General features: G+C 53.0%; 6 protein-coding genes across 6 annotated transcripts; 3 read left to right on the top strand and 3 right to left on the bottom strand.

Moving 5' to 3' along the window:
* Window positions 1–453: 453 nt before the first annotated feature.
* CONPUDRAFT_169044 (uncharacterized protein) lies at window positions 454–1718 on the bottom strand. Its single transcript, XM_007775540.1, has 2 exons — window positions 578–1718; window positions 454–518 (listed from the first exon to the last, which is right to left on the bottom strand). The coding sequence occupies exon 1, from the start codon at window positions 1381–1383 to the stop codon at window positions 583–585; it is 801 nt and encodes a 266-aa protein (XP_007773730.1). The 5' UTR covers window positions 1384–1718; the 3' UTR covers window positions 454–518; window positions 578–582.
* A 203-nt stretch (window positions 1719–1921) lies between these two features.
* CONPUDRAFT_64760 (phosphatases II) lies at window positions 1922–2709 on the top strand (the record flags this gene model as incomplete). Its single annotated transcript, XM_007775168.1, has 4 exons — window positions 1922–1989; window positions 2068–2330; window positions 2379–2432; window positions 2483–2709. 4 exons carry the CDS (start codon window positions 1922–1924, stop codon window positions 2707–2709), a joined length of 612 nt encoding a protein of 203 aa, XP_007773358.1.
* Window positions 2710–3833: 1124 nt separating this feature from the next.
* Window positions 3834–8869, bottom strand: CONPUDRAFT_131189 (PLC-like phosphodiesterase). Its single transcript, XM_007775539.1, has 14 exons — window positions 8647–8869; window positions 8193–8572; window positions 7970–8140; window positions 7240–7912; window positions 6887–7179; window positions 6657–6831; window positions 6120–6602; window positions 5930–6063; window positions 5428–5872; window positions 4949–5363; window positions 4538–4889; window positions 4399–4477; window positions 4220–4315; window positions 3834–4146 (listed from the first exon to the last, which is right to left on the bottom strand). The coding sequence occupies exons 1-10, from the start codon at window positions 8840–8842 to the stop codon at window positions 5275–5277; spliced, it is 3039 nt and encodes a 1012-aa protein (XP_007773729.1). The 5' UTR covers window positions 8843–8869; the 3' UTR covers window positions 3834–4146; window positions 4220–4315; window positions 4399–4477; window positions 4538–4889; window positions 4949–5274.
* Window positions 8870–10308: 1439 nt separating this feature from the next.
* Window positions 10309–14604, top strand: CONPUDRAFT_169040 (uncharacterized protein; the record flags this gene model as incomplete). The annotated part of the gene is made up of 10 exons (XM_007775538.1): window positions 10309–10439; window positions 10501–10569; window positions 10626–10744; window positions 10802–11209; window positions 11271–11527; window positions 11584–11630; window positions 11688–11866; window positions 11922–11972; window positions 12029–13085; window positions 13142–14604. The coding sequence occupies 10 exons, from the start codon at window positions 10309–10311 to the stop codon at window positions 14415–14417; spliced, it is 3594 nt and encodes a 1197-aa protein (XP_007773728.1). The 3' UTR covers window positions 14418–14604.
* A 113-nt stretch (window positions 14605–14717) lies between these two features.
* On the top strand, window positions 14718–15758 carry CONPUDRAFT_85033 (eukaryotic translation initiation factor 1-like protein). The gene is made up of 5 exons (XM_007775537.1): window positions 14718–14823; window positions 14888–14995; window positions 15100–15221; window positions 15281–15359; window positions 15418–15758. The coding sequence occupies exons 1-5, from the start codon at window positions 14760–14762 to the stop codon at window positions 15630–15632; spliced, it is 588 nt and encodes a 195-aa protein (XP_007773727.1). The 5' UTR covers window positions 14718–14759; the 3' UTR covers window positions 15633–15758.
* CONPUDRAFT_158539 (uncharacterized protein) lies at window positions 15732–17284 on the bottom strand (the record flags this gene model as incomplete). Its single annotated transcript, XM_007775536.1, has 2 exons — window positions 15732–17162; window positions 17219–17284. 2 exons carry the CDS (start codon window positions 17282–17284, stop codon window positions 15732–15734), a joined length of 1497 nt encoding a protein of 498 aa, XP_007773726.1.
* Window positions 17285–23433: the final 6149 nt, after the last annotated feature.

The following is a 23433-nucleotide window of genomic DNA, read 5'->3' as shown; positions in this document are numbered from 1 at the left end:
GTGGCAGTCGTGAAGCAAGTCTGAGGGAGTGCGAGGATGGGGTAGACGCTGGACTATCAGTTGAATCGATCTGATCTCGCGCGACTGAGCTCAGGTTTCGTGAACTGGGCCTGGGCAGCGTGACCTGACCTTCTCCAAAATGGGTCACACCCCCACACCGAGCCACTTTGCTGAACGCACGGCCCGGTTTCACCCTTGACGACGCTACAGCATTGGTCGTGCATGCTGCAGTCTGCGAGGCACGGTGAAGAAGATTCGAAGGGAGGGACCGGGACAACATGGGTGGTAGTAGACTCGTAAAACTTCAGCGACCCTGTGCAGCGGCGCGCTTACACGCTTACAACCTCGACAGGGGCTATTTCTTAAACGTATCCGGAGACCGCGGAGGACTTGGACAGGACATTATCACCAGACAGTCATGTGTTCGTACACGGTCTAGATTACATGATGGTTGTACAGTTTACAAGGGATCCAAGGTGTCGTGATCAAGTTTATAGCTGACAAGGGGAAGGAACAGTCTAAGGGGGGCAACTTGGGCATGAGTCTCGCACAGGACAGCAACTCGAGAGCAACGTACCTCTATCATAGCGACTCGACGAGAATCTCATACCCGCTTCTCATAGCCCCGTCCGCGATCGTAACGAGAGTCACTCTCAGCTTTCTCCTTTCCAACGCCGCCTCGTTCCAGACCTGCATGAGAGCCTGCACCTCATCCCTCGGACTCCGTACGAAGCTCGCATCGTATGCTGTCCCCGCCGTGCCCCTGCTCCCACCGAACAGCCCTCTGGCAGGCAACGGAACGACCGGTACCCTCGAACCTACCGCGCTGAGCCCCAAGCCAGCAAGCCTAGCAGCGATGACCACGTCCTCTAAGAACCGGAGCCAATCCTCTTTCGTTATCCCGTGCCGCGTGAGCAGGTCTGGATCAGACGGGTAAAGTAGCTTGAATCCGTCCGCGAGCGTAGACGTGATGCTCGGAATGGCAAACGGGGGGAAATCATGGGACTTGACGCGCAGTGGGGAAGGGACGGAGAAGCAGTCTGGGGGAGGATCGAGGGGTCTGCGCGGGATAGGGTCGTTGGCGAGTGTGGAGGGCAGCTCTGTGAAATTGGGCTTCCAGGGCGGGGGTTCTGTCCGCACGAGCTCGTGTTTGGATGTGTCCGCATATGAAGGGGGATCCTCCATGTCTTGCGCTGTCGTGGACGGACCTTGGGTGAATGGATCTTGGCGGTCAGACATGTCTAAGACGAGACGTCGAGGGGACTGATGGATAGACGGAAGGCCGGTGGAAGGAGATGAGGAACGTCTGCTGAGTCGTCTGCACGGCTTCAAGCTCAAGGAGGAGAGTGAGTGAGAATGGATGGTGGGCGAGCCAATCGTCATAGACACCTGACGTCAACACAGCAATCGTCAGATGATCGGCCAGCTACACCTCCCTTATTGAGTCGTGTCAAAAGTTGCTGTGTTTGTGAACGTCGAGCACTTCAAAATAGCGCCAGATTGAAATCAGTCATGTGTAGGTGATGAAACTGACGAGAACGTGCTGAGGCACTGTGAAACAACAGAGCCAGTAGTGTCGGAAAAATTGGTGGTGCAAGCTCTCTCACGTATCGTGCCACCCCATCTCTTGCTTATCGCACCTGTTTACCCCGTGACAGAATGACTACGAAAACGACTTGAAAGAGCAGGTCATCGAGAGAAGGAGTGTGGCCAGAGCGAGATGAGCGACGACGATGTGGACCAAAATCGCGGAAGGGGGAGGTGGCCGAAAAGGTACCGCCGAGAAGCCGCCAATAAGAGCACTTTGTTACCGATTCGATTCTGGGGGACAACCTCTATAAACTGATCCACAACTCCACCCTCTCTTTCCTTCCCCTTCTCTCCCTCCTCGCTCATTGCATTCTCTCACAAAACAGTGCGTATGGACGGCGCAGATGTTCCCCTCATTTCAGTAGACTCGGTCCTCGACGGAAAACTCTACATCGGAAAGTCAGTCAATCCTTGTCTATCTTTGGCAACGTCAGGCACTAGTACTAACTCACTAGCGCCGAATCCTCGTTCCGTCAGTCTTGCAGCAGGCTTCAGCAAAGACCTCCATGCCCAGCTCAATATCACCCACGTCCTCTCCGTCTGTCCAGAGAACCCCTCCTCAGATGCAGACGCCGTAACCCATCTGTGCATACCCATTCAGGACACCGAGTTTGACGACCTCCTTATACACCTCCCTCGTACCTGCCAGTTCATCCAATCCGCCCTCGACAACCATGGTGTAGTCCTCGTTCACTGCTTGATGGGCGTCTCTCGGAGTGCTACAGTTATCTGCGCTTATTGTACGTCCCCGTATCCTACTACCCGTGCATACGCTAATCCCACTCTAGTGATGCAATCGCAACGTATAGACGCCCGCGCTGCCTTGCAGGTTCTTCGAAAACGTAAGCCCACCCACACACACATTCCTTCTCGCTCGCTAATGCGCTTACAGGCCGGTCCATGGTCCATCCCAACTACGGCTTCAGGAAGCAGCTCCATACGTTCGCCGAGTGCCGGTTTAAGCCCTCCGACAGCCATCCGGACTACATTGCCTGGATGCGCCGCCAGAAACGCGACGTCACCAAGTACCTCAACACCATCTCCGACACCGTACCTGTCGTCCTGGACCAGCTCTACCTCACAAGGTGCCTCTCCCCGCTGTCCCTCTCTAATGCCTAATTCCTCACCCAATAGGTCCTGCGTCAGTGACTTTCCAAAGGACGCCGACGCCGTTGAGTCGTATCTGCTCGACACGGGCACGACGCATGTGCTTAGCATCTCGTCGGCGCAGCAGCCGGTACCGCAGCTGCCGAGCATGTTCACGCACTGTTTCATTGACGTGCCGAACAATGCGAGGGAGGCCCTTTTGCTTGAGCTGCCGACCGCGTGCAAGTTTATCGGAGACGCGCTTGCAAATGGAGGGCAGGTGCTCGTACAGTGTCGTGTCGAGCTGAGGGCATGCATCATTGTGTGCGCATACCGTATGTCTCCCTTTTTTGAATCTAAATATCGCAAACTCATATTCCACGCTACTTCAGTGATGTCGACACGCAAGATCTCAGTCCGGGAAGCACTTTCCATCCTGCAGAAAAGTGAGCCTTGCGATTCCTCCGCCCCCGACGGCTCATTCAATATAACCCCCTCCCCAGACATGTGCCTCTTCGACCCGAGTCCCAACTTCTTCCGGCACCTCGACCTCTTCGCTGCCTGCGGGTACCACCCGACGACGAAGCATGCGCCCGTCCAGGCCTGGATCGCGGAGGGCAAGATCCCGCTCAAACCGCACGTCCACTCCGGCTCTCCTTCCCGCGGCAGAAAGCGCCTCAGCACCGAGTGCGCGTTCGTCCAGCCGTCGCCAATGGACATGGGTGCGCTGGGTGATGCGCTCAGGGGGTTTTAGACCCTCAGAGCACGACATATGCTGTTTTCATACGCCCTTTACTGATCTGCTTTCTTGATTTCCTCTCCTTACTATGATATCTCTCCCGTCGTCGCTCTTTGTACGGTGATCTAATCAGGCTGGATTTGCTTTCCGTTCTTTCTTTTTGTATAATAGGTCGTCTTCGTCTATATGCTATCTCCCCGCAATATCACTTTATCGTGTCCGCTTAACATAGCATCGAGGCACCGAAGCCGACAAGGTAAACGTTCAAGCGCGGTCGTGTCATGTGGTGACTGAACGTCATATGTACCAAACGTGACACGTTGTGTAGATTTAGACATGAGAAATTTTGAGAAAGTTAGGGTTATGTTACCCATCATGTGACCAAACTCACACTACCCTTGCTCGCTTCCCTGACCAACCTGCTCAAGGTTCCTCCCGCTACTTTCTTAGAGGTGTTAATTCGCACAGAAGTTGGCTATCGTCACTTGACTCTGCTATCTGCTGATTCGCCGCACCTCGTGTCTGGTTTCCCTCCGCCCACCGCCACGGAGCACGTTTTGTTCATTATCTTCACACCCACTGCCATCTAGGGCCCGGGTCTAAAGTCAACTTGAACTGCGCAGCTCACAAGCTGTTGACGATACCCTCTCCTGATACCCACAAAGGCCCTTATTCGCAAGTATGTCGAACCAGAATCAAAGGACAGGCCCGTATAACGGGGCGGCACCCAAGTAAGGCACAGCGGTGTGTCTACCCTCGGAGCACAGCAGTGGCTAATGTGACGGTTTCTCTCGGCTCGGGTAGGTATATCAACGACTTTAGCAAAGCACTTGCGGGTGAGATGCGCGTCCTGCTTGCGGAGGTCGGACAACTACGAGATGAACGCAGGCAGCTGCAGTAGTGAGCACATCTAGTCTCTATGGAAACTGTCTTTCCGCTGACCAGAACCGCCCCTTTCACCGTCCGTGCGCATACATGTACAGCGAGATCGCAGAACTCATGGCCATGAAATCGAGACACGGGTCGAGCGGCGACTACGGCCACGGCGACTGGCGATCATCTGTATGGCCCCCATCCTCGCCCTTATCCCAACTCTACTCCTAATATTACATACTCCGCTAGTACACCAGCACCCCATCCCCACCATCCATCGAAGCCCCACCGCCCCCCTCCTCCCACGCCGGCACCCAATCCGACGACGAACCCCCCGTCGTCGCTCGCCCCGCCTGGCGCACCGTGCACAAAGCAGGCGGACGCAGACAACGAGCCCTCCCAGCCCCACGACCGCAGTCTCCCGCCCCCTCACACAGGCCCTCGCCGGCGCATCCACCCGCGCCGATGCCGCCGCACATGCACGCGCCTGCACCGCAGACGCCCGCGTGGATGCAGTGGCGACCGGATCCGATGCTGGGTCCCTTGCCCGGTATTCCGCCTCCGGAGGCCGGGTCTCCTGCGCCTCGAGCGGGTCTCTTTGGTGCGTGCATCTAGGGCAGTACTCACGTATCTTTATTGTCTTCTGACTTTGATTCGCAGGCCCTCCCACTCCGCCTCCACAGTAATTGCTGCACGCTCTGAAGTCTAGTCATCACATCACCTCTCTGTTCTTGCTATCGTTATTGCTTTCGTGTCTGCTGTCGCTATATCGCATCCCGTCTATTTCCCATGTATTGATCTCCTAGTAAAACATTGTATATGCAAACCAAGCTTCCCCTTTGTTCTCATGTAATAGATACTAATGAAACACCAAATGTACAAGTTGCTTTCCGTTCCGTGCATGCGATGAATGCGAATGCGAAATCCTACAAAGTAATGCATTTCCGACCAAATGGAGTGGGTATGGATATCTCCGCGCGTTGCTTCTAGGCGTCGCGCACATTGATATGAACGAACAGTGTTGAGAACAAGAACTGTGAGAGCTGAGCATCGTGCAGCGGGAGATGACGGTACCCTGCAAACAAAGTAAAGTTAGTATCGCCGCTCGTCTCGAACAATTAAGGCAAAACGCCACGTACCCTGCTCGAGGCTCCCAAGACTGACGCAATACAGAGCGACATGGTCGTCGTTATCCTCCCCCCTCTCCGACTTGACCGCAAACTTGACAAAGACGAGGTCCTCCATCCCGCCGACAACCTCGAACGGCACACGCAGCACCTCGTTCCAGAGCGGGTTAAACCCGTTGTTCTTGACGACGCTCGTGCGCACCGTATTCAGCTGCTGCCCCACGCTCGCGACCTTGTCAAGCTTGTCGAGACCTAGCGACGAATCCGACGCCGCCGCCAGCTTCGATGGCGTTTTCACGGACGAGGATGACGACGAGGATGATTTGACGGAGGTGTGCGCCCACTCGGGGACGTGCACGGATACTTCAACGTAGGGGTCGATGCGGCCTTTGTCCTTGTCTGTCACCTCGCGTCCGGAGGAGTCGCGTCGGCGAGGAAGCTGTTGGGCTGAGATAATCTAGTGACAGTCAAGGGTCAGTGTCCTGGTTGTGCATGTACTGACATAAACACGTACAGTGACTTCTAGGACGCGTTTAGTGCGCTGGGCCAGTTGCTCCTTGTCGGCCGACCTCAAAGCTGGAGGCTTGAGCACGTAGCCCGCTCGTCCGTTGCGCTGGAACATGGCGTGGTTGATCATGTAGCCCATGTCTATAAAGTAGTACGTAATTAGCGACGCAAGAGAGAAGATCTCAAGGCTACCTCACCAAATGTTTGCCAGTTGATGGCAACGAGCTGGCACCCAGTAGCCCAGAACCGGTGGGGCTCGTAGTTGGTCGACTTCAGCCGCGTGCCCTTCGGATACACCCTCACGGCGTGCCCCTTGCAGTGCTTCACAAGATCGTGCCCCGAGCCGCTCTTCACCATCTTGTTCGCCGTGCTTTCAGAAAGCGAGAACATGTGCGCCGGCTCGTAGTGCTCCTTCTTGTTCAACCCCCGGCACTTCACACCGACGGTATACACCAACAGGGCCGTAATCTCGAGTGAGATCTTCGGCTTGGGTGGCTTTTCAGATGCCGCCGAGGACGACGAAGAGCTCGACGAGAGCCGACGGTGGATTTGCCCGGCTCTTTGAGAACCTGGCGCTGCGGCTGCTACGCCTGTCCCAACGAGCGCCGAGATAGAGTTGTTGTTCTTCCCGCGTACGCGGTTGAACATGCCGCGTGCTTTTCGGAGCTCGTCCTTGAGCTCTGCATAGATGGTTTGTCAGCCTTTGTAAATCAAGGCAGCCGAAAGTAACGTACCTTTCATTGCCTCGTGGTCCTTGTCACGAGCTTTCTTCCACTCGGTCTTGAGTTCGTCCCGGAGCTCGTGGATCATATCCGAATCTGACGCCGATGTCTCCGTGGAAGAGGAGTCCACTTCGACCGCTTGGACTTGGATAGCGGCCTCATTCTCGGACGGAAACGCGCCCTTTGTCTGTAGATCCGTATGTTCAGCTCTCAGTCACAGTCCATATGAGCAAAGATATCACCTTCAACAATATCCTCCCTTTCAGATCCTCCGGACTCGGCAGCTGCTCGATCTTCGGCCTCCCCTCCACGGGAGCTGTCACGAGCGTATCGCCAAACACATCCCGCATGATCGCCGCCATCTTGTCCTGCTGGGGCAGCGAGCAGTGCACCTCGGCGGAGATGATGATCGGGTACGGCGAAGTAACGAACGCGTACTTTTTGATCGCCTCGCACACCTCGCGGAGCCCGACCTTGGACGTGAGCGTCTTGCCGTGGAAGATCTGCGGCTCGTTGTCGCCATCGTAGACGTCGACTGTGAGTTTCATTTAGTTAGTCTCCATCGTCCAACAGAGTTGTGTGCAAAGTCACGTACTTTCGACGCTCCGGCAGCTATGCAGCAAGGCGCGGATATACCCCTCGATGGTACTTACGCCGACGAGTTGGTTCCCGACAAGATAGGTGTTGTGTGACGAGGAGACTAGGTACTCCGAGAACGGCCGTGTCATGTCCTGGTAGACCTTCGACAGCTGGTCTGAGAAAGCGGCGTTGTCGACAGACATGAGGAAGGAGGTGAATCCCTTTAGCGTGAGCACATCAGAGCCGTCGACTTCAGGTACGGAAGAGGCAGGTGGTAATGTAGCTGGTGCGTCCGAAGAAGAGGCGCCAGACGGTACCGAAGCTGAATTAGGGCCAGATGTTGAGGAGGATGAAGGGACTGTAGACGGCGCCGGGATGGTGGAAGCCTTATGTTGAGGCGCTGGGGAAGGCGGAGCTGGAGCCGTTGGAGCTGATGCAGAGGGCTTAGATGACGATAGACCCGGTGCAGAGGATGAGGCAGGGGCAGCCTGAGTGGACGACGTTGATCCGGATACAGCTTGCAAGGATGGTTCCGTAGATGAGCGCTCCGGAGCGGGTGTCGTCTGGGCAGGGATCGGTAGCGTTGATGTGGAGCTAGCTGCCGCGTGTGCTTGAGCAGGCGTCTGGCTGTCTGCCCTCGAGGCGTACTTGATGAAGATCTGACGTAGCTCGTTGTCGGAGAGCTTACTCTAGGTTCTCATGTTAGCGTGTTCACCTCGTCAACATATGCATAAATGGCTACGGACCTTTTGGCTGTTTCGCATGAACGACTGGAAGATATCAAAGGTAAAGAGTCCATTCATGGCAGAGGCAAGCCGTTTGTAGAGAGCTTCGACCTCGGGTCGGGCCTTCAAGAGCTGGACGAAATGCTGGAAATCGCTAAAGTCGAGATAACCGCGCTTGCGAGAGTCTGCTTTCTGCAAATTATGTCGTCAAGGTTGAATATGCGTGACACGTAGGCGAACTCACCACAAAGAACGTCAAAAGGTCGTCCGCAGACGAGTTGATGTTCAACCTTCGGCAGAGCTTCTCGACCTCGTCGAAGCTAAGCTGCTCCTGGCTCTCCCCGCCCTTCCAACACTGCTTCTCCCACAAAGCCTCGCGCATCTCGACGTTCCCCGGGCCGCTCATAAGCTCTTGACGTATCGCATAGAGTTTGCGAAGGGTGAGATGCCACATTTGGAAAACATCGAATGTTGACGCGATCAGGTGGAGGGTCTTGTACTCCGCGTCGAGGGTGTACACAATGGTAATCCACCGATCTTCGTACTGCTCGGCAAGCTGGAACTGCTGCCTGTAGTACCGCGCCTCGGCACCGAACCGGAGCTCTTTGATGTTCTCGATTGGAACTATTTTTCCGAAGCCAGCCCAGGAACATTCAGGGATCAGTATGACGAACGCAATAACACAGGATGAGACGTACTGATTCTATGCTTCTTCGACTCCCACACGATCTGACCGATATCAGGGTCCAACTTGAAGAGGTACGTCTTCTGTTTCGTGGCAGAAACCTTTGTCATCGGCACACCCTGCTGCAGCAGTGGTGGTACGGCGACATCGGCCATGGACGCCTTCTGCATGACCGTGAGTTGTTGCTCGTCCTGTCGTATCTGGGCCATGGGGATGCAATGAGAGGGGGAGGCGGGTGCGTCACCAGCAGCGTGGTGATTGCTCGACACGTTGCTGGGCACTGGAAATCCTGAAGCTGAAGTATCCTTCCATATTCGGCCCGAGATGCCCGTGGTTGCTCCGTGGCCGCCGTGTCCCTGGACGTGGTGGTGTCGTTGGGGACCGCGACCGACTCGCGACGCGTCGTCCTTGGTGAACCTCGTAAACCGTTTGATCGACTCGCTGAGTGTGCTGGGTGTGTCGCTCCAGGGCTTGACGCGCAATTGCCTTCCGGCGGGGGCACCGCGGCGGTCACGCGCGGTGTGGGTGATAAAGTTTGTCGCGCGCTTGAAGATGTGGGGTGTCGTGGGGCGTGGAATTGAGTCTTCGATAGGATAAGTCGGGTCCATGATCCCGAATGGCTTTCTTTCTGCGCCAGTGACGATGGTGGGAGGTAAAAGAATGGTTTGAGCTCCAGTGCTTGCTGTAGCTCGTCTTTTGAGCCTCAAGCGTCAAGTGTTGATAAACGTGGTTTGCATGGACGATGGTTTTAGACCAGGCAGTGAACTCCGGATCCAGGATAGGAACAAGTCGCTGTGCGGGGTTCGTTGTATGAAGCAGGCGGGGCTATGAGAACGTTGAAAAGCGCTCGAAACTAGTGAAGGCCATGAGGAGGCAGAATTAGATTACCAAGTCCAAGGGCGCTTCAATTGACAGCTAACAGCCTTCTCCACAAATGCGGAGTTCGGAAGCGCACGTCCCCTCTTGACTGGCCTCTTGACATGGCTCAATTGTTCAGGGCGCCTTCATATTGAGCTGTGTATGCAGAGATGATGATCTGACGACTCTCATGTACCGTCTGAGTGTCTGCGCAGTTTTCTGGGCTAAAGACAGCAAAGCAACCGCTCAGCTGCACTCTAAGGGCGGCTGAGTATTTATCTGAAGCCCCTGTCTAGGCGTCGATGTCTAAGTCAATGTCATTGATAATTTAACCTAGAATCTGGCACTGTCAGATAGCCTCACTGTCAGTGGTTTCTTCATGGTAGAGACTACATGATGCTTGGAGCTGGCTATGTTATTGATAGACTGGCGCGTCTATGACTCTCGGAGGATTAGCTCGGTGCCGGCGGGGCTTAGAATGCTCCGACAGCACCGGGTCATGCATTCATGCCTATCAGCCGGGGAACGCTTGATGAATACTTCGGGTCGTTGAAGGCCAACACGCTACAAAGTACACTGGCTGAATTTTCAATGTAGTCTGCCCGGATGTTTCGTAGGAAGTCTTGCTGTAAGCTGAGGGATATGTGTAAATTAAATCATGTCAACGCGGCCCGCAAAGACCTACGCCGCGCACAGCAACCTTGACTTCGGGGTCTATATAGATTTCCTTAGTAAGCCGTGCCGCCGGGGATGCCGACCGTCCACCTCACCCACCTCGTCCCCTCTCTCGTCATTGCCCTCACATCCACTGCCCAAAATGCCTCCCGACATACATCACTACAATTCAAAGCGTTTGCCTGCCTGTGATGCATGCAAACTTCGGAGAGTCAAGTGCGATCCAGTACCTACCCCAGAAGCCTGCTCTCGTTGTATCTCCAAAGGCATCGCGTGAGCTCTTCATCGTCCCCCAATAAGCCTTACCGTATCTCAAGAAATTCGTGTAATTTAGATGTACCACCACACCAGTTATCCGTAAAAGGGCCAAGGAAAGGTCCGGGAAACGTATAGAGGCAGCAAAGTAAGCGCCTCACATGTCGTTCCCTTCGTCGCTCTCCTGACATCCAACTTCTCAAGAGCTACATATGGCGCAATTCGACCTCTGCACGAGGCTAATCCCGCCCCACTCATCCAAGCAGAGAATTTTCTGGTTCAGTTTGAGCTTTCTGGAGAGCTTGCCGCTCATTTACTTGAATGTATGCGCTACCTACCCTCTCGTGGGGCACCCACTGATCATGCGCATCCGCATACAGTATACTCCAAACTTCCCAGAGCCTCTCTAGTCCCCGGTGCAGCATTAAGCGAAAGATTTGAGGCAAATGGTCGACGACTTTCCCTCCTTCCCCGGACATCACAGGTCCTCGCACTCTGTATCCTAACCCTCACATCCCGCCTTTCCTCTCATCCCCTGCTCTTCGGCCCGGGAGCCGCACCACCTCGCCTCGCCGCGTTCCTCTTTGATCCTGGCTCGATCGCTATGGACACCGTCGCGGAATGGGGCCGTCGACGCGAGAACGCTTGCGAGCGCCTTCGCGAAATGGCAGTTGAGAGCGCATGGCATGCACGACTTCTCGCAGGCGACGGGGGAGATGGATCTGGTTTTGGCGGAGTGAGTGACGAAGGAATGGCTGCGTGCTTGCTATTGGAAATGATTGAAGATCGTACGTGCATTTACATGCCTTGCCACTTCATTGTCCGACTCAGATGTCTGTACCGCTGAAGGACACACGCCTGGAGCGGGACGACCATGGAGCGCTGCCTTTATATCGCTGCTTAGGAGGAAACTCGAGGCAAAGCGCCTGGCCAACTGGTCTGAAGAAGCCAACGGCGATGTTCAAGACCACAATGATATCAATGGATACCGCGTCATGGTACCCACCGCTCCCAGTCTCCCAGCGCCCACGCCGTTTCCGTTCCCGCCCCCTGACGGAGCAACGAACGCGCCCCGTATCCAAGGTATAGGATGGTCTGTTCAAATCGTGAGTTTTGCTGTCATGCGGTCATCATACGCACACCCAACTGATTCACGTTCCAGATGCGCGAATCACTCTCCGCTGCTGCCCAGGGACAGATCTGCAGCTAGTATGTTCTTGTCTTTGGCCTACTGTATGCTCAGATCCACTTAACCACGCTTGTTAGCACTCTACATGACGAGGAGCTTCTCGTCGGCGTCAAGCCTGCAACACCGGAACTGGCTTTGGCGCACGCGGATACGTTCGGGATTGCAGAATCTGATTCGCATCGAGAGAGCTACGAGGGTGAGGGTGTCCGAGTCGATTGGTGGGATTTCGGCTCTTTCTATTGCCTTGTTAGACCCTGTACGCCGCCTTACCCTCTTCGCCACTTTAAGGCTTACAATTTCGGCGCGTTTAGTCTCGTATCGCATGACGGAAGTAGCTCTGGATAGCTTTGGTTGGACATCTCGTGAGTATCATTGCAGATCCTCGAACTCTGTACAGGGTGCTGACTAGTCTGGCAAGGTCGAGCGCATCGCGCGCCATTCGACGTGCCCAAACTCGAAAAGCATATTGAATCCCTAATTCCTCTCCAGAACCTCCTCCAGCTCGCTAATAAGCGCCTCAAGATGCTACTCTCTCCTGCTGGCGTCGAAATTCGCCGAAGAGCTGGTCGCGGTGCCGCCATGGATCAGGCGGTTGGCGAACAACCTGGGGACTACCAGCGGCAAATGGGTGGGACCGACACACTATACACCGAGTCGATGACTCAAGGCCCAGCTGGGCTCGAGGACGCTCATTCACCTAAGGACGAGCTCCGAGCGCAGCTGACGGCACGCACTTTTCATATGCTCATACGCGGATGTATGGGGGCTGTTAATGTGCCCGTTTATATCGACTTGCAGGAGCGGCTGCTCGCGATTGAACAAGGTCATGGCTGCCCGGGGGACGACAAGGAGCGCCTCGAGATCGTCCTTAGAGGGGTACGGAAGGCATTGCTACCGCACGCCCTGACGCTGCTCAAGGGTGTGCGGTCCATGGTTCATCTCGCGTGGATTACGCACATCGGGCGGTCCATACGGGTATCATCCTCTGGAGCCACCGATCCTAACGCTCCGTCAAAGGACCGTGACAAAAACTCTGTGTGGAACGTGGCGGAACTGTCAAGACGCACAATGTCGACCAGGTCTAACCCCCCTCCACCCGTCGCCCCAACAACATCCTCCCCTTCCGAGTCATCGCCTGCATCCTCTGCCGAGTCAAACCCCTCACCTGCGGCAGCACCTGCTGTTGATCCCAGCCCCCTGTCATACGCCGTCTTCCCCTTCCAGCAGACACCAGACGAGAAACGTGACGAAATTCCGAGCGTGTCACCACAGTGCGCGCCTTCGTACCCGTCGTCTTTTGCGTGGGAGGCCAAGGTCCTTACGCTAATCCGTATGTGTATCGCCCCAAGGGTATTTTCTCGCTCGGGTGGGAACGAGCCATTCTCGTTTTGGGCGCAAGTTATCCTCGATTCGCCGACAACGGAGGAGGGTGGGACGTTTATGACAAAGGCGGAGAAGATCGCCGAGTTGGAGTGGTGCGTAGAGTCGATCATCGTCCTTCAAATTACTGTTTCTGACACCTCTCATTCAGTTCACTTGATGTTTTTCGGGTTCTCTCTTGGTCGTATCCCCATCTGTCTGAACTGCCTCTCGTGCACAAGATCAAGAGCATCGTTGAGTCGATGAAGGGGCAGCAAAACTCTGGTTCTTCGAACGCTAACAGCACATCGTCAACTTCGTCGAGTTCCTTTGGCTCCAACCCTCTTGCACCGCCTCCTCAGAACAACGCTCTCTTCCGTGGGGTTACCCCGCATACGCCATTGCCCACGCTTAAGGAGGCTCTGGAAGGCGTGCCAAACGAACGTGTCTCGGAGGTCTTCTTTGGCGGCGCGGTGGCAGGCGGACTGGGACTCGAGGGTATTGATGAAGTCAACGACGTCATCAAGGGCCTCGCTGGCGAATTGAACAAGGTGTTCATTGATGCGGCCAAATTACCTAGTGGCTCCATCAACTCCAACTCCCCGAACACCACCCGCGTTGGCGTCAACGGGGGTAGCAACGTCAGTGCCAGCTCCTCCGATACCGGTGGTCCACATACCCCGGAAATCCCTTCTACGATGCCCTCATCGTTCACTAGAGCGGCAGAGGCCTTCGCGAACTTGCAATCGCAAGACCCGTTGCTGCAGCACCATAACCCGACTATGACAGGAATCGAGCTATCCTCGTTCGTTGGTGCGGCACTGGGCACGACTGCTGGACTCGAGTGTGCCGACGCATTCGCGAAGACGGGACATATACCCGACGTGTATGGCGAAGACGCATGGGAAGCCGCGACATCGTCGTTTGAGGGACCAGGCCTCATTCACACGAATGACTTCAACAGCTTTCGGAGCGCCTGGGACTACATGGCGAATCAGGCGCAAGAGGAGGCTGGCATGTTTGGCACGCAGAATGACGGACTTATGTCTATGCAGCAGGATCAGAATATGGGTGGATCGTCGTCGGCGATGTTCATGGACCCGATGGACTACGCACCATCGATGTTCTGCAAGCCTGGGTCCGGGGATGGGTCTGGTCCCGTCCCAGACGACGGTGCAGGGGGCATCACCGAGATTTCGACCTCTATGCCCGATCACGACATGAACGGGCACTTCCAAGCTCTCGGTGAACCGCAGATGAACAACGTGGACTTCGAGAATCAATTCCAGCAGTTGTTCGGGTCCGACCTCTACCCAGCGATCGCGGCTGGGCATGGTTTCCAGCAACTTCTCCAGGGGCTCGATAACACACTGAATGACGAGGTCAACCGCGCTCTTCGAAGTAACGGCAAGAATGGCGGCGGTCAAGGTCGTGGGTTTGGACCCTGATGCAGATGCCCCGTCGTCGTTTCAGTCGCGACGGTCGGCGTAAGCTGTAGCATATAGATATGGACGTTATCATCGGTATTTGTTTTGGTTCGGGGTTGATGGCACTGAGCAGATCTGTTTACACATGTAACTAACTCAATATGCTTTGTATCTGAACGACTAATGTAACATTGTCATAATTTGTTTTCATAGCGCTGCACTGCGGTCTGACTCGTTAAGTAGTCGCTGGAGGCGTGGGACGACTGCAGCAGCGCGATTAGATTTACAAGCCCCTAACCCTACGCAGCCAACAGTTGCCCGCCCGTTACTCCACCACGTACCACGACGTCCTCCCCATCCACCATGTCGACCGAAGATCAAGCCCCATCGCAAGATATTCCGCCCAAGGAGATCTTTTACTGCGAAGGTCTGCTTAGCTCACCCTGTAGATATCCTGATCTGATCCTGTCCACCGCTCGGGCTCGCTGCAGTATGCACGTTCCCTCTTGAATACTGCGAATTCGGATCAAGTTTCACGAAATGCAAAGAGTGGTTAAAGGAGGCGGATTCTGCGCAGTACGACAAGCATTACTCAGAAGGTACGTCAACGCTCTTCGCCTCCGATGTTTCACTGCTCTTGTCTCCGTTCGATGGTCTGAGCCCTTGTTAATGATCAAAGTGGCATGACGACATCTCCTTTTAGAGGCTCTGCAGTCAAAGCTTGGTACGCTCAGCTTGGAGGCACAGAAGAAGCTCGAGAAGGACGTAGCCAAGAAGGAGGCAAAGGCTGAGGCAAAGGCAGATGCGGCTCTCAAGAAGAAGATGGTGCGTTCTGCCCTTGTCACTCTTTGAGCGCTGATCAACATCGACATCATTGTGCATAGTCATCACCAGTGACGATCAAGCGGATAGAGCGGAATAAACGAAAGCATGTTACCGCTGTCCATGGTCTTGAGGCCTTCGGTGCGCCGTCTCCCCCTTTCAGTCCAAGTATACTCTGACACATACTGGACCACGTCAGACATCGAATTGAAGAAAGCAGCCAAGTTCTTCGCCCAGCGTTTCGCGACGGGTGCCTCAGTATCGAAAAACGCTCAAGGCCAGGACGAAATTGTCGTTCAAGGAGACGTTGCTTACGATATCGAAGAACTTATCGAGAAGGGGACGGGTGTGCTCAAAGGTATTCCAATAGATAATGTCGAGATTGTAGAGGACAAAAAGAAGAAGTCGGACTAGTCTAATGAGTTGTATTCGGTGAGATTTCGTATGTTGTTTGTGTTACCTCACGAAAGCGTACGAAATCTCTTCGTAGCATCTCGCGTTGTAATCACCTATTCATAGGACAGTAAATCCTAGCGCGCCATCCCGTTCTATCACTTTGCCATCCTTCATTCGAAACTTGAGTCGAGCCCCGGACCAGACCAGGTCAAACACGCAAAGCGAAAGTTTTATGAAGTCCCTCAAATCCGAAGTGGCAGGTGCAGAGCCGGCCACATGGAGTCGCTTTAGCTTAAAGTTAGTACCTACGTTCATGCGCTTCGAGATAACTCTCGTCAAATTTTCGATGCTATAATCTTGACAATCCCGGATCGACAGCGACTCAAGGTGAGGGCAGTCAAGCTGCTCAGGATGACCCACTGCATCGTCCGCGTTCAGAGAGAGTGCCAAGAGGAGGCTCCTGTCGAATATAGCGCAGTCGTCAAACGCAAGTTCCCTAGCATTTTTACAACTCGCCACTGCATCATAGACGTTGAATCCCTTATCGACGTCCTGGAATGTCACAGACCAAGCCTCAGGGAAACTCGTCTCCCAAGAAATATTGCAGCTCCGCAAAATCACCGAAAGCCGCTGCGTACTTGAAAGGCGGCTGAAGCACTTCACGGCATCGGCACCAAGGTATCGAAGGTCGAGCTCCTGTAAAGACCTAAAGCAAAAATCTGCCGGCTGTAGAACAGAAGCATCGACGCTACAATCGACCGCATCGATGATGAGCGTTGTCAAAGACTCGGATATCCTGAGAGTTTGAAGGAGACTCGTGCGCAGCAGATGCCTATCCGGTCCGTAAGAAAGATATCCTCCTATAGTGATCGAGTTACAAGCCAATAGACAGGTTGAGTCTCGTCGTACGGCCTGCTCAAAGGAGCTACCGGCGAGTGTAACATATCTCAGCGATGGAAATAGCAGAGGCACCATAGATGCAGGCTGGTCGTCGACAAGAGACCCTTCATGATGACGCTGTAAATCATCTCGTCGACAGATGAACGACAGACGCTCGAGCTGGGGAGCGAAACCACAGAACTGACGCCCAATGTGCGGGAGTCCGTTTACGTCGTGGGTGAAGAATTCCAGGGCCTCAATGCGATCCAAGGATGGTAGCAACACCTCCATGAGCATGTTGCTTCTACGACGCTCGATGTCACAGCTGACCAAACCATTTTGCACGACATAGACGGAGATGGGCTTCCCGGCAGAAGTATCGAGGAATGACCGGACATAGGTGAGTGACGTGGGCGTACTTCCAACACGGACAAGAAGGTGGTTCTTGCGATAGGAGTTCGTCCAGATGATGTCGCGCCACCGAGAACATGTTTCCAGATGAGCACCCGGGTAATTGTCGCCCCATACGAGCAAGTCCCCCAGAGTCATGTCGCGTTGGTCGAACCACATTTCCGTCGAGAAAGAGAGGTACCCGAAAATCCGGAGTATAAGTTCGACGGGTAGACGGTGGACGTATGCAACCTTCTTCTTGCGGGATAGGACAGCGGCCTAGACATACTCTGTTGTCAGCACCACCTGGGTCGATCGATATAATGTTCGCAAACCTTGCAGAAAAACATGCGAGCTTTGCGCCCCATCTCCTGCAACTGCCAGTGCCGGGAATTCTTCATGCTTTGACGTCGAAATGATACAAGCTTCTGTGAAGCAGACATTTGGGGCGAGCGTGAATCGTCTAATGTCACCCTCTTCAAGCCCTCCAGACTCACTGGAGTTATCTTGAATGAGAATGCTGCGTGCGAGGCTTGTGGAGAGGGAGTGCTTTTGGCGAAGACAATCGAGGTCGGAGAGGTAAGGACTGAAGGGCTTTGTCCAATTCCACCGGCGGAAGACGTCTGGATTTATATCTTCGGTTGACAGCATCACGAGGCAGGCCAAAGCGTACCAAACTCCGGTGGTGAAATGCTACCTCTGTACCCAAGCCTAGGTCGAAGTTATCGCTGACAGCGTAACGGCATAAGGAATGAATTGGTTGTTGGTCCGATGTGACGGTTCATCTGCGCTGAACACTTCGAATAGAAGAAAATGGTTCCGCGTGGAACAATGGAAGTAATATTCGAGATATCAGCTCGACCCGCTCAGGGACGACTCTTCTAGTTTGTTGGCTCGCAACATTAAAAGCACGCGATTTCCTGTATAGTATCGGTTGCTTTGAGAAGCGAGACCAAGCAGCCGTCGCACCACCAATGCTAACTGAGGACAATGATATTTCTGTCGTCGATATCTCACGGATTTGAAGGTCCTCTTTGTGCTTGTATAAGATAAAAACTGGCGCATAAACTGGTAGTACGTTGCGTTCTACGTCTTCAATGTTCAAGAAGACTGACTTCATGGTGTTCATGAAACATTATCAGCGTCAGACAAACTCCCGGTTTGTCTTTGATCCGTATAGAAATGAGTCGGATGGCTGGATTTGACAAGCCCGTTAGTCGATGACAGATGCTAGTCTACATTTGAAAACTGATATGAACAACGACCCTTCCAAGGACTCACGGCAGGACCAGATACACATACACAAGGTCTAGGCAGGGGTTTTGGTGTTGTGAATGAAATACTCGAACAGCTCAATATGTATGTGGAACTGTTGCATAAGTACCTTTGTGCCGAAGTTTGAGAACGACAGCATTCGCGGTGGCTCAACACCTTGAAGAGCAAGCAGGTCGATCTTGTTGATGTCACAACGTTTAAGTTCAGTTCGCTGGCTCAAACGTCGTTGATTGCTGAAATAAATGATGTAGCCCACGGAGATAGCCGATGGCAGTATTGCGCGATAACCAAGCAGATGGCCTGCCCTAGATTCAGAGGTCTCGTCATCAGCCTAGTATCGACTCACTCCATGAGATCCTCGAATGGTGTGTATTCCATCCATTGATCGTTGTACCCAGGCGCCTTTCTCCATCCTCCGCCAACTTCCTCCTTGTATTTCCCTCTTCCACTGGCGTTTGGTGGCCAGGGACCAGCCAGAATCTCGATCGAAACGTGTCGGCCGAGCAGAGATCCAGCACGATAAACAGAGCTTCATTCTTGCTACATGTAGGGTGTAGATACGCAGCGGTGCGTTTTTCGTCAGCTTTGATTCCCCAACACAGGTCATTGCATTACTTTCGTTACAGAGGCAACTGGATCGAAGTCATATCCTTCTCCGGTATGAGTCGCTCGATAGCATGCTTATAATTCACGCATGTCCTTTGACGATTGTCGTTTCATTTCCTGATGGGATATATCTCTTCTAGACTAACGGTAAATTGATAAGGTAAAAAGGATCGATATGCCATTGTGACGACTCCGAAAGCTCTCGTATGGTTGTTTTGTCGTCTGACAGATGCAGTCGTACGAAATCTATCGTAGTCGTGTACCTGTAGACAACTTTGTCGCACCCAGCTGTTAATTACCTCCCCACGCTTCATTTTCTTGCGTACCCAGCGTGGTCATAGTTTCCATACTTTCGAGTGACCAACTCACCCTGTCAACGCCTTCGAGGGATGCCAGCACGTCAAAACTTATCCGTGGGCCCGAACCGGCCAAGGTGAGAGAGGATAACCCCTTTCCATTAGCTAGCCGTTCTGAGAAGACTGTCTTCAACGTCTCAAATGAGAACCGCGTACAATCCTGTATAGCCAACTTTTTGAGTTGAGGACAGACTCGGATACATCGGACAGTGTCATCCCCAGACTCTCCAGTACAGGAAAGCGAGCGAAGTAGGTCGTCATCAAAGCAGTCGCAAGCTTCAAATGTGAGGTCCGTTACGTTTAGCGAGCGTTCCAAGAGATGACGAAGAGGGTTTTCCAGCTGGACTGGTATATTTCGCAGGGAAAGGACCGAAGCGTTATGAAACCCAAACCGTGGGCCTAGAAGTACGTCGCAGTCGCGTACAGTGACAGCGAGGTCGACGCCACTTGAGATCCTATGAAACCATTCAAGGTGAAAGGCGTTGAGCGATTTCAGATCGAGATGCTGTAATGCTGGGAATCTGAACTCCTCGTCTTTGCGGGGGGAGACGTCAAGGACGCAGAAAACTGTGTCGATGCATAAAGTGACCAGATGCGGGCAAACACGCAACTCGAGAACCCCGGAGAGATCGAGAAGATGTCTGCTGCCTGGTTTTCCAAATGTATACCCGCCAATGGTAATTGATCGACAATTAAGGAGCAGTCTAACATCGAAAAGTCGAACCTTGTCAAAGACAAATCCGGCTAATGTCGCTGCTTTAATAGACTTAGTAGAAAACCCATTCGAGCTTCGTGGTACAGCGAGGTTCACGGGGTGATGGAGGAGTCTATCTCGACAGTTTAGAACTGTGCTCTCGTCGACTGGGTTCTCGAGACCGTCAAACATTGCGTGGAGAACTAGATTCTCTAGACATGGGACAGGTCCGATGAGATGAATCCCAAGCTGCGGTAGACCCGACTCGTCATATGCATAATACTCCAACGATATCATGGGGCTGAGATGGGGATAAAGGAGAGCCATAACTGCGTCACACGCGAGTCGAGAAACTGTAGGACTGTCGAAGCCGACTTCCACAACATATACCGAGATTTTTGTCTTTGCTGAATCGCTTAGAAAGCGGTCGATGTGACGAATGGGGGTTGGTGACGTCCCGACTCGGATGACTAGGGCGTTCTGGTAGTTTGAGTGCCTCTGGGACACGTCTGCTAGGCGATTGGCAGCGGAGAGGTATCCCTCATCAGTATCCCTAAGAGCCGTAAGTTGCGGTTACAAGCCTGTCAAAGAGGCGCTATGAACATACCTTGGACTTCCCCATAAAAGCTTACGTAAAGCTTTTAGACCAGATAAAGCGCGTCGGCTAACTGAAACAGCTGGTCCATGAGGCTCGTTTGTGGCTGGAAGCATTCTGTACGGACTTAGTGGATATAGTTGATACAGCTTAGATACGACTCACGTCGCTGAAGCTGAGCGGAGTCCGAGAAAAGCTGTTTTGTCCTGTGGAGACGGTCGTGCGGCAACGGGACTTGGTACAAAGGAAAGATTAAGGCGGGGTACATTGAAATTATGCCCGCGTTTTTTCAACCAAATAAGCCAGACAAAAACTGAATTAACGTAGCGGGTGCATGCGGCGGAAAGTTTGAGCCGACATCCAAGGTCAAGGAAAGAAGTGTTCCATTATTTGGAGAAAAACGCGTCACCCACGTTGGCCTGGGCGTGATGACTCCCACGTGAATGGCTTCTCGTGAATGCAGCGGTAGCACTTCATCAGCATCACAGAAAAAGGGAACCGATTTGCACGGGTAAACGTGACATACCTATGCTGCGGGTGATAGTATTCTGGGTAAGAGGGCGCATTCGTTGCCCGATTCTTGACAGCCGAACAGCGCTTAGCCCGATGTCGAACCCTTCGAGACGGTCCGCAATGTATTTGCTTCCGCAAACGACGTATTCAAACGCGGGGAGATTGGCAGTTGTCAGATCCAAGGAGACATCTGTCAAATGTGGAGGTCATTGATCGGGACGGTTTGCCGGGATGTCACTTCAAAAAATGCAGCAATAAGCATCTCTTGAGTTGATTATGAGACACAACAACGCCTAGATGTCCCCGCAACGGTTCAGTGTTTCGACATTTCCAGTGACCTGACACTACACTGCACATAGTGCTTGTTTCCATATAAGCGGGATGAACTTAAGTGGCACTGTCACCTCAATATAGGCGTAATGACGTGACACAAGGGCGGAAGACAATAAGCGAAGTTCCCGTAAACTCGGCGCCTGGACCTTTCCGCTGGGATAGACGATAATGAAGCTCCGGGCCATGACAATATAGCTGACAGCCACCTTTTTTGACGAGCAATCGTTCAAACGTGTGAGTGGAACATGAGGCTTCGAAGTTGGTTTGAGCTCTTGGTAATGCAAGGTAGGTGCGTCTACAAGAACAAATTTCCTGGAGACGCGTCAGAAAAACCGCATACAGAACATTATAGCACTGTAAAACATGATCGCTTATCCTCGAAATTAAAAGAAGGCAACCGTGATGTACATGATTGCGGATCCAACGGGTCGGGTTATCTGGAAATGGGGCTTTACAGGTTCGGGCAGTCCTGGTCAGTACCGATTGCAAGGCGAGAATCAAGAAGTGAGACCCTGAATGACTCATTGATGGCATGTAAGCCGATATCAACTGGTTAATCAAGAGGTAATTGACGATCCGCCGCTATGAGGCCGAGTTTCCAAGGCGTGTTGGCCGTGTGTCAGTTCCTGTGTAGGCTTCGAACTAGAAAACGTGATTTCAGTGTCTGATTGCTAATACAAATACGTGGATCTCCATTCACTCGACATTCACTTTTAAATGAACGTGCTGTGTTGTATGCCCCGCTCTGCCAATATTATCTGAAGCCTGCTGCGAAGATCATCTGATAATAAGCGAATCTCGTGAGTATGCTGCTTTCACTCCTTAACTTCACTCAGCCCTCTGATCTAAGGGCAGTATGCAATATCAATTGGCCGTCAACCTTTGTCAAAGGGTAAAACTGAATTGAGAAGTGAATTTTCCATACACATTTATCGGCAGCACTTGGGGAAAACGCTTGTGTCTTAACGAAGAAGGTTTCTGGAGGGCGACCGGACCATTTGGAACATCTATCATAACGAGAGTCGTTTCAACATTTGCTATGAGGGTATACATCTCAACACCGCCTCGCAATTTCCGAGAGAAAAATACAATGATCATTTCCAAGATCCAACTTGAAAGCTTGAAGTCCTCTTAACCTCCGTCGAGCTACCTTATCTGGGTGCCTGCAACAAGGGGTAAACTTGGAAGCTGGAGAAGGTCACTAATAGTTGGGCGCAAGTACGAGTCGTGAAGAGACATTAATTCCACCGTCCGCCGGATAGATGCAGTGTCAAAAGGCAAACCCGATCGAGTTGATCAATGTTTCCGATGACCCGTCCTACCTTTCTTGGGGTTTTACCTATCACAGTGCGCTGACAGGGCCTGAATAACGACTACTTGAGGACTGGGCTTACTACCTACTCCTGATCACCCGATGAATGGGAGCGAGTGCTCGTTTGCGGAAAAATCAGCACTGGCATGAACTATTGAATCCACAAAAGCACAATGCTAATGCAATGAACAAGGTTGGGGCTCGTCTATGTATATCCACACCCTCCTGTATTCTTTCGTCCATTGCAGCTCCGCACCGTGAACTCTTCACGGAGTTCCCCGCTCAGTATCAACTGTGCCCGAGAAAGCTGAATCTGAGTCCACAACTCTAAAATATCTAGGGTCGTCTCGATTACGGAGCAGACGAAGAAGGTACCCGTCAGGGCTCAGACCTCGTGGTCCGAGGCTGAAGGGTTCTTGCATACACGTAAGTACTGTAAGACACAACCGGGCCGCAGTGAACGTCGCCGTCAGCGAACAAGAGCAATGATTTCCTATTAGACTGTTCATGCTATGAAAGTTTGTATACACCCATGAGTCGGCTGACCAATCAACATCCCGAACATTTGGCACCAAGCGTCCATCTTTTGTTTCTTGCTCCAACGGCCAGCTTTTAGCCAACGCATCGGTGCGGATGATCCGCTATCGGCGCTCATTATCAGGTCTGAAATGCAGCATTGTCGGAGACCGCCAATGTTCGCGGGCACTTGTAAGGGATTTGTGCCGACGAATGCAGTAGAGAGAACACCCCCGGCGGGTTCAGTTGTTGACTCGGCAGCGTAGCGACCCTCCGCACGATTTTTTCTCAAGCGTTGATGGCAAATGAATCGGCTTTGACCTTACTACAATGGCTGGAGGCCGGATCAG

The sequence above is a fragment of the Coniophora puteana genome (assembly GCF_000271625.1).
Source record: "Coniophora puteana RWD-64-598 SS2 unplaced genomic scaffold CONPUscaffold_14, whole genome shotgun sequence".
Taxonomy (NCBI): domain Eukaryota; kingdom Fungi; phylum Basidiomycota; class Agaricomycetes; order Boletales; family Coniophoraceae; genus Coniophora; species Coniophora puteana.
This window is presented reverse-complemented; position numbering and strand designations above follow the sequence as displayed.

Bases quoted from the DNA above. Each gene is read 5' to 3' on its own strand.
- CONPUDRAFT_169044 (XM_007775540.1), bottom strand. From the start codon at position 1,383: ATGACGATTGGCTCGCCCACCATCCATTCTCACTCACTCTCCTCCTTG.
- CONPUDRAFT_131189 (XM_007775539.1), bottom strand. From the start codon at position 8,842: ATGGCCCAGATACGACAGGACGAGCAACAACTCACGGTCATGCAGAAG. The intron at 7,180-7,239 runs GTACGTGACTTT...TGAAACTCACAG, and splicing joins TAGCTGCCGGAGCGTCGAAA to TCGACGTCTACGATGGCGAC. The intron at 6,064-6,119 runs GTGAGGTAGCCT...ACTACTTTATAG, and splicing joins CATCAACTGGCAAACATTTG to ACATGGGCTACATGATCAAC.
- CONPUDRAFT_85033 (XM_007775537.1), top strand. From the start codon at position 14,760: ATGTCGACCGAAGATCAAGCCCCATCGCAAGATATTCCGCCCAAGGAG. The intron at 14,824-14,887 runs GTCTGCTTAGCT...GGCTCGCTGCAG, and splicing joins GGAGATCTTTTACTGCGAAG to TATGCACGTTCCCTCTTGAA. The intron at 14,996-15,099 runs GTACGTCAACGC...ATCTCCTTTTAG, and splicing joins CGACAAGCATTACTCAGAAG to AGGCTCTGCAGTCAAAGCTT.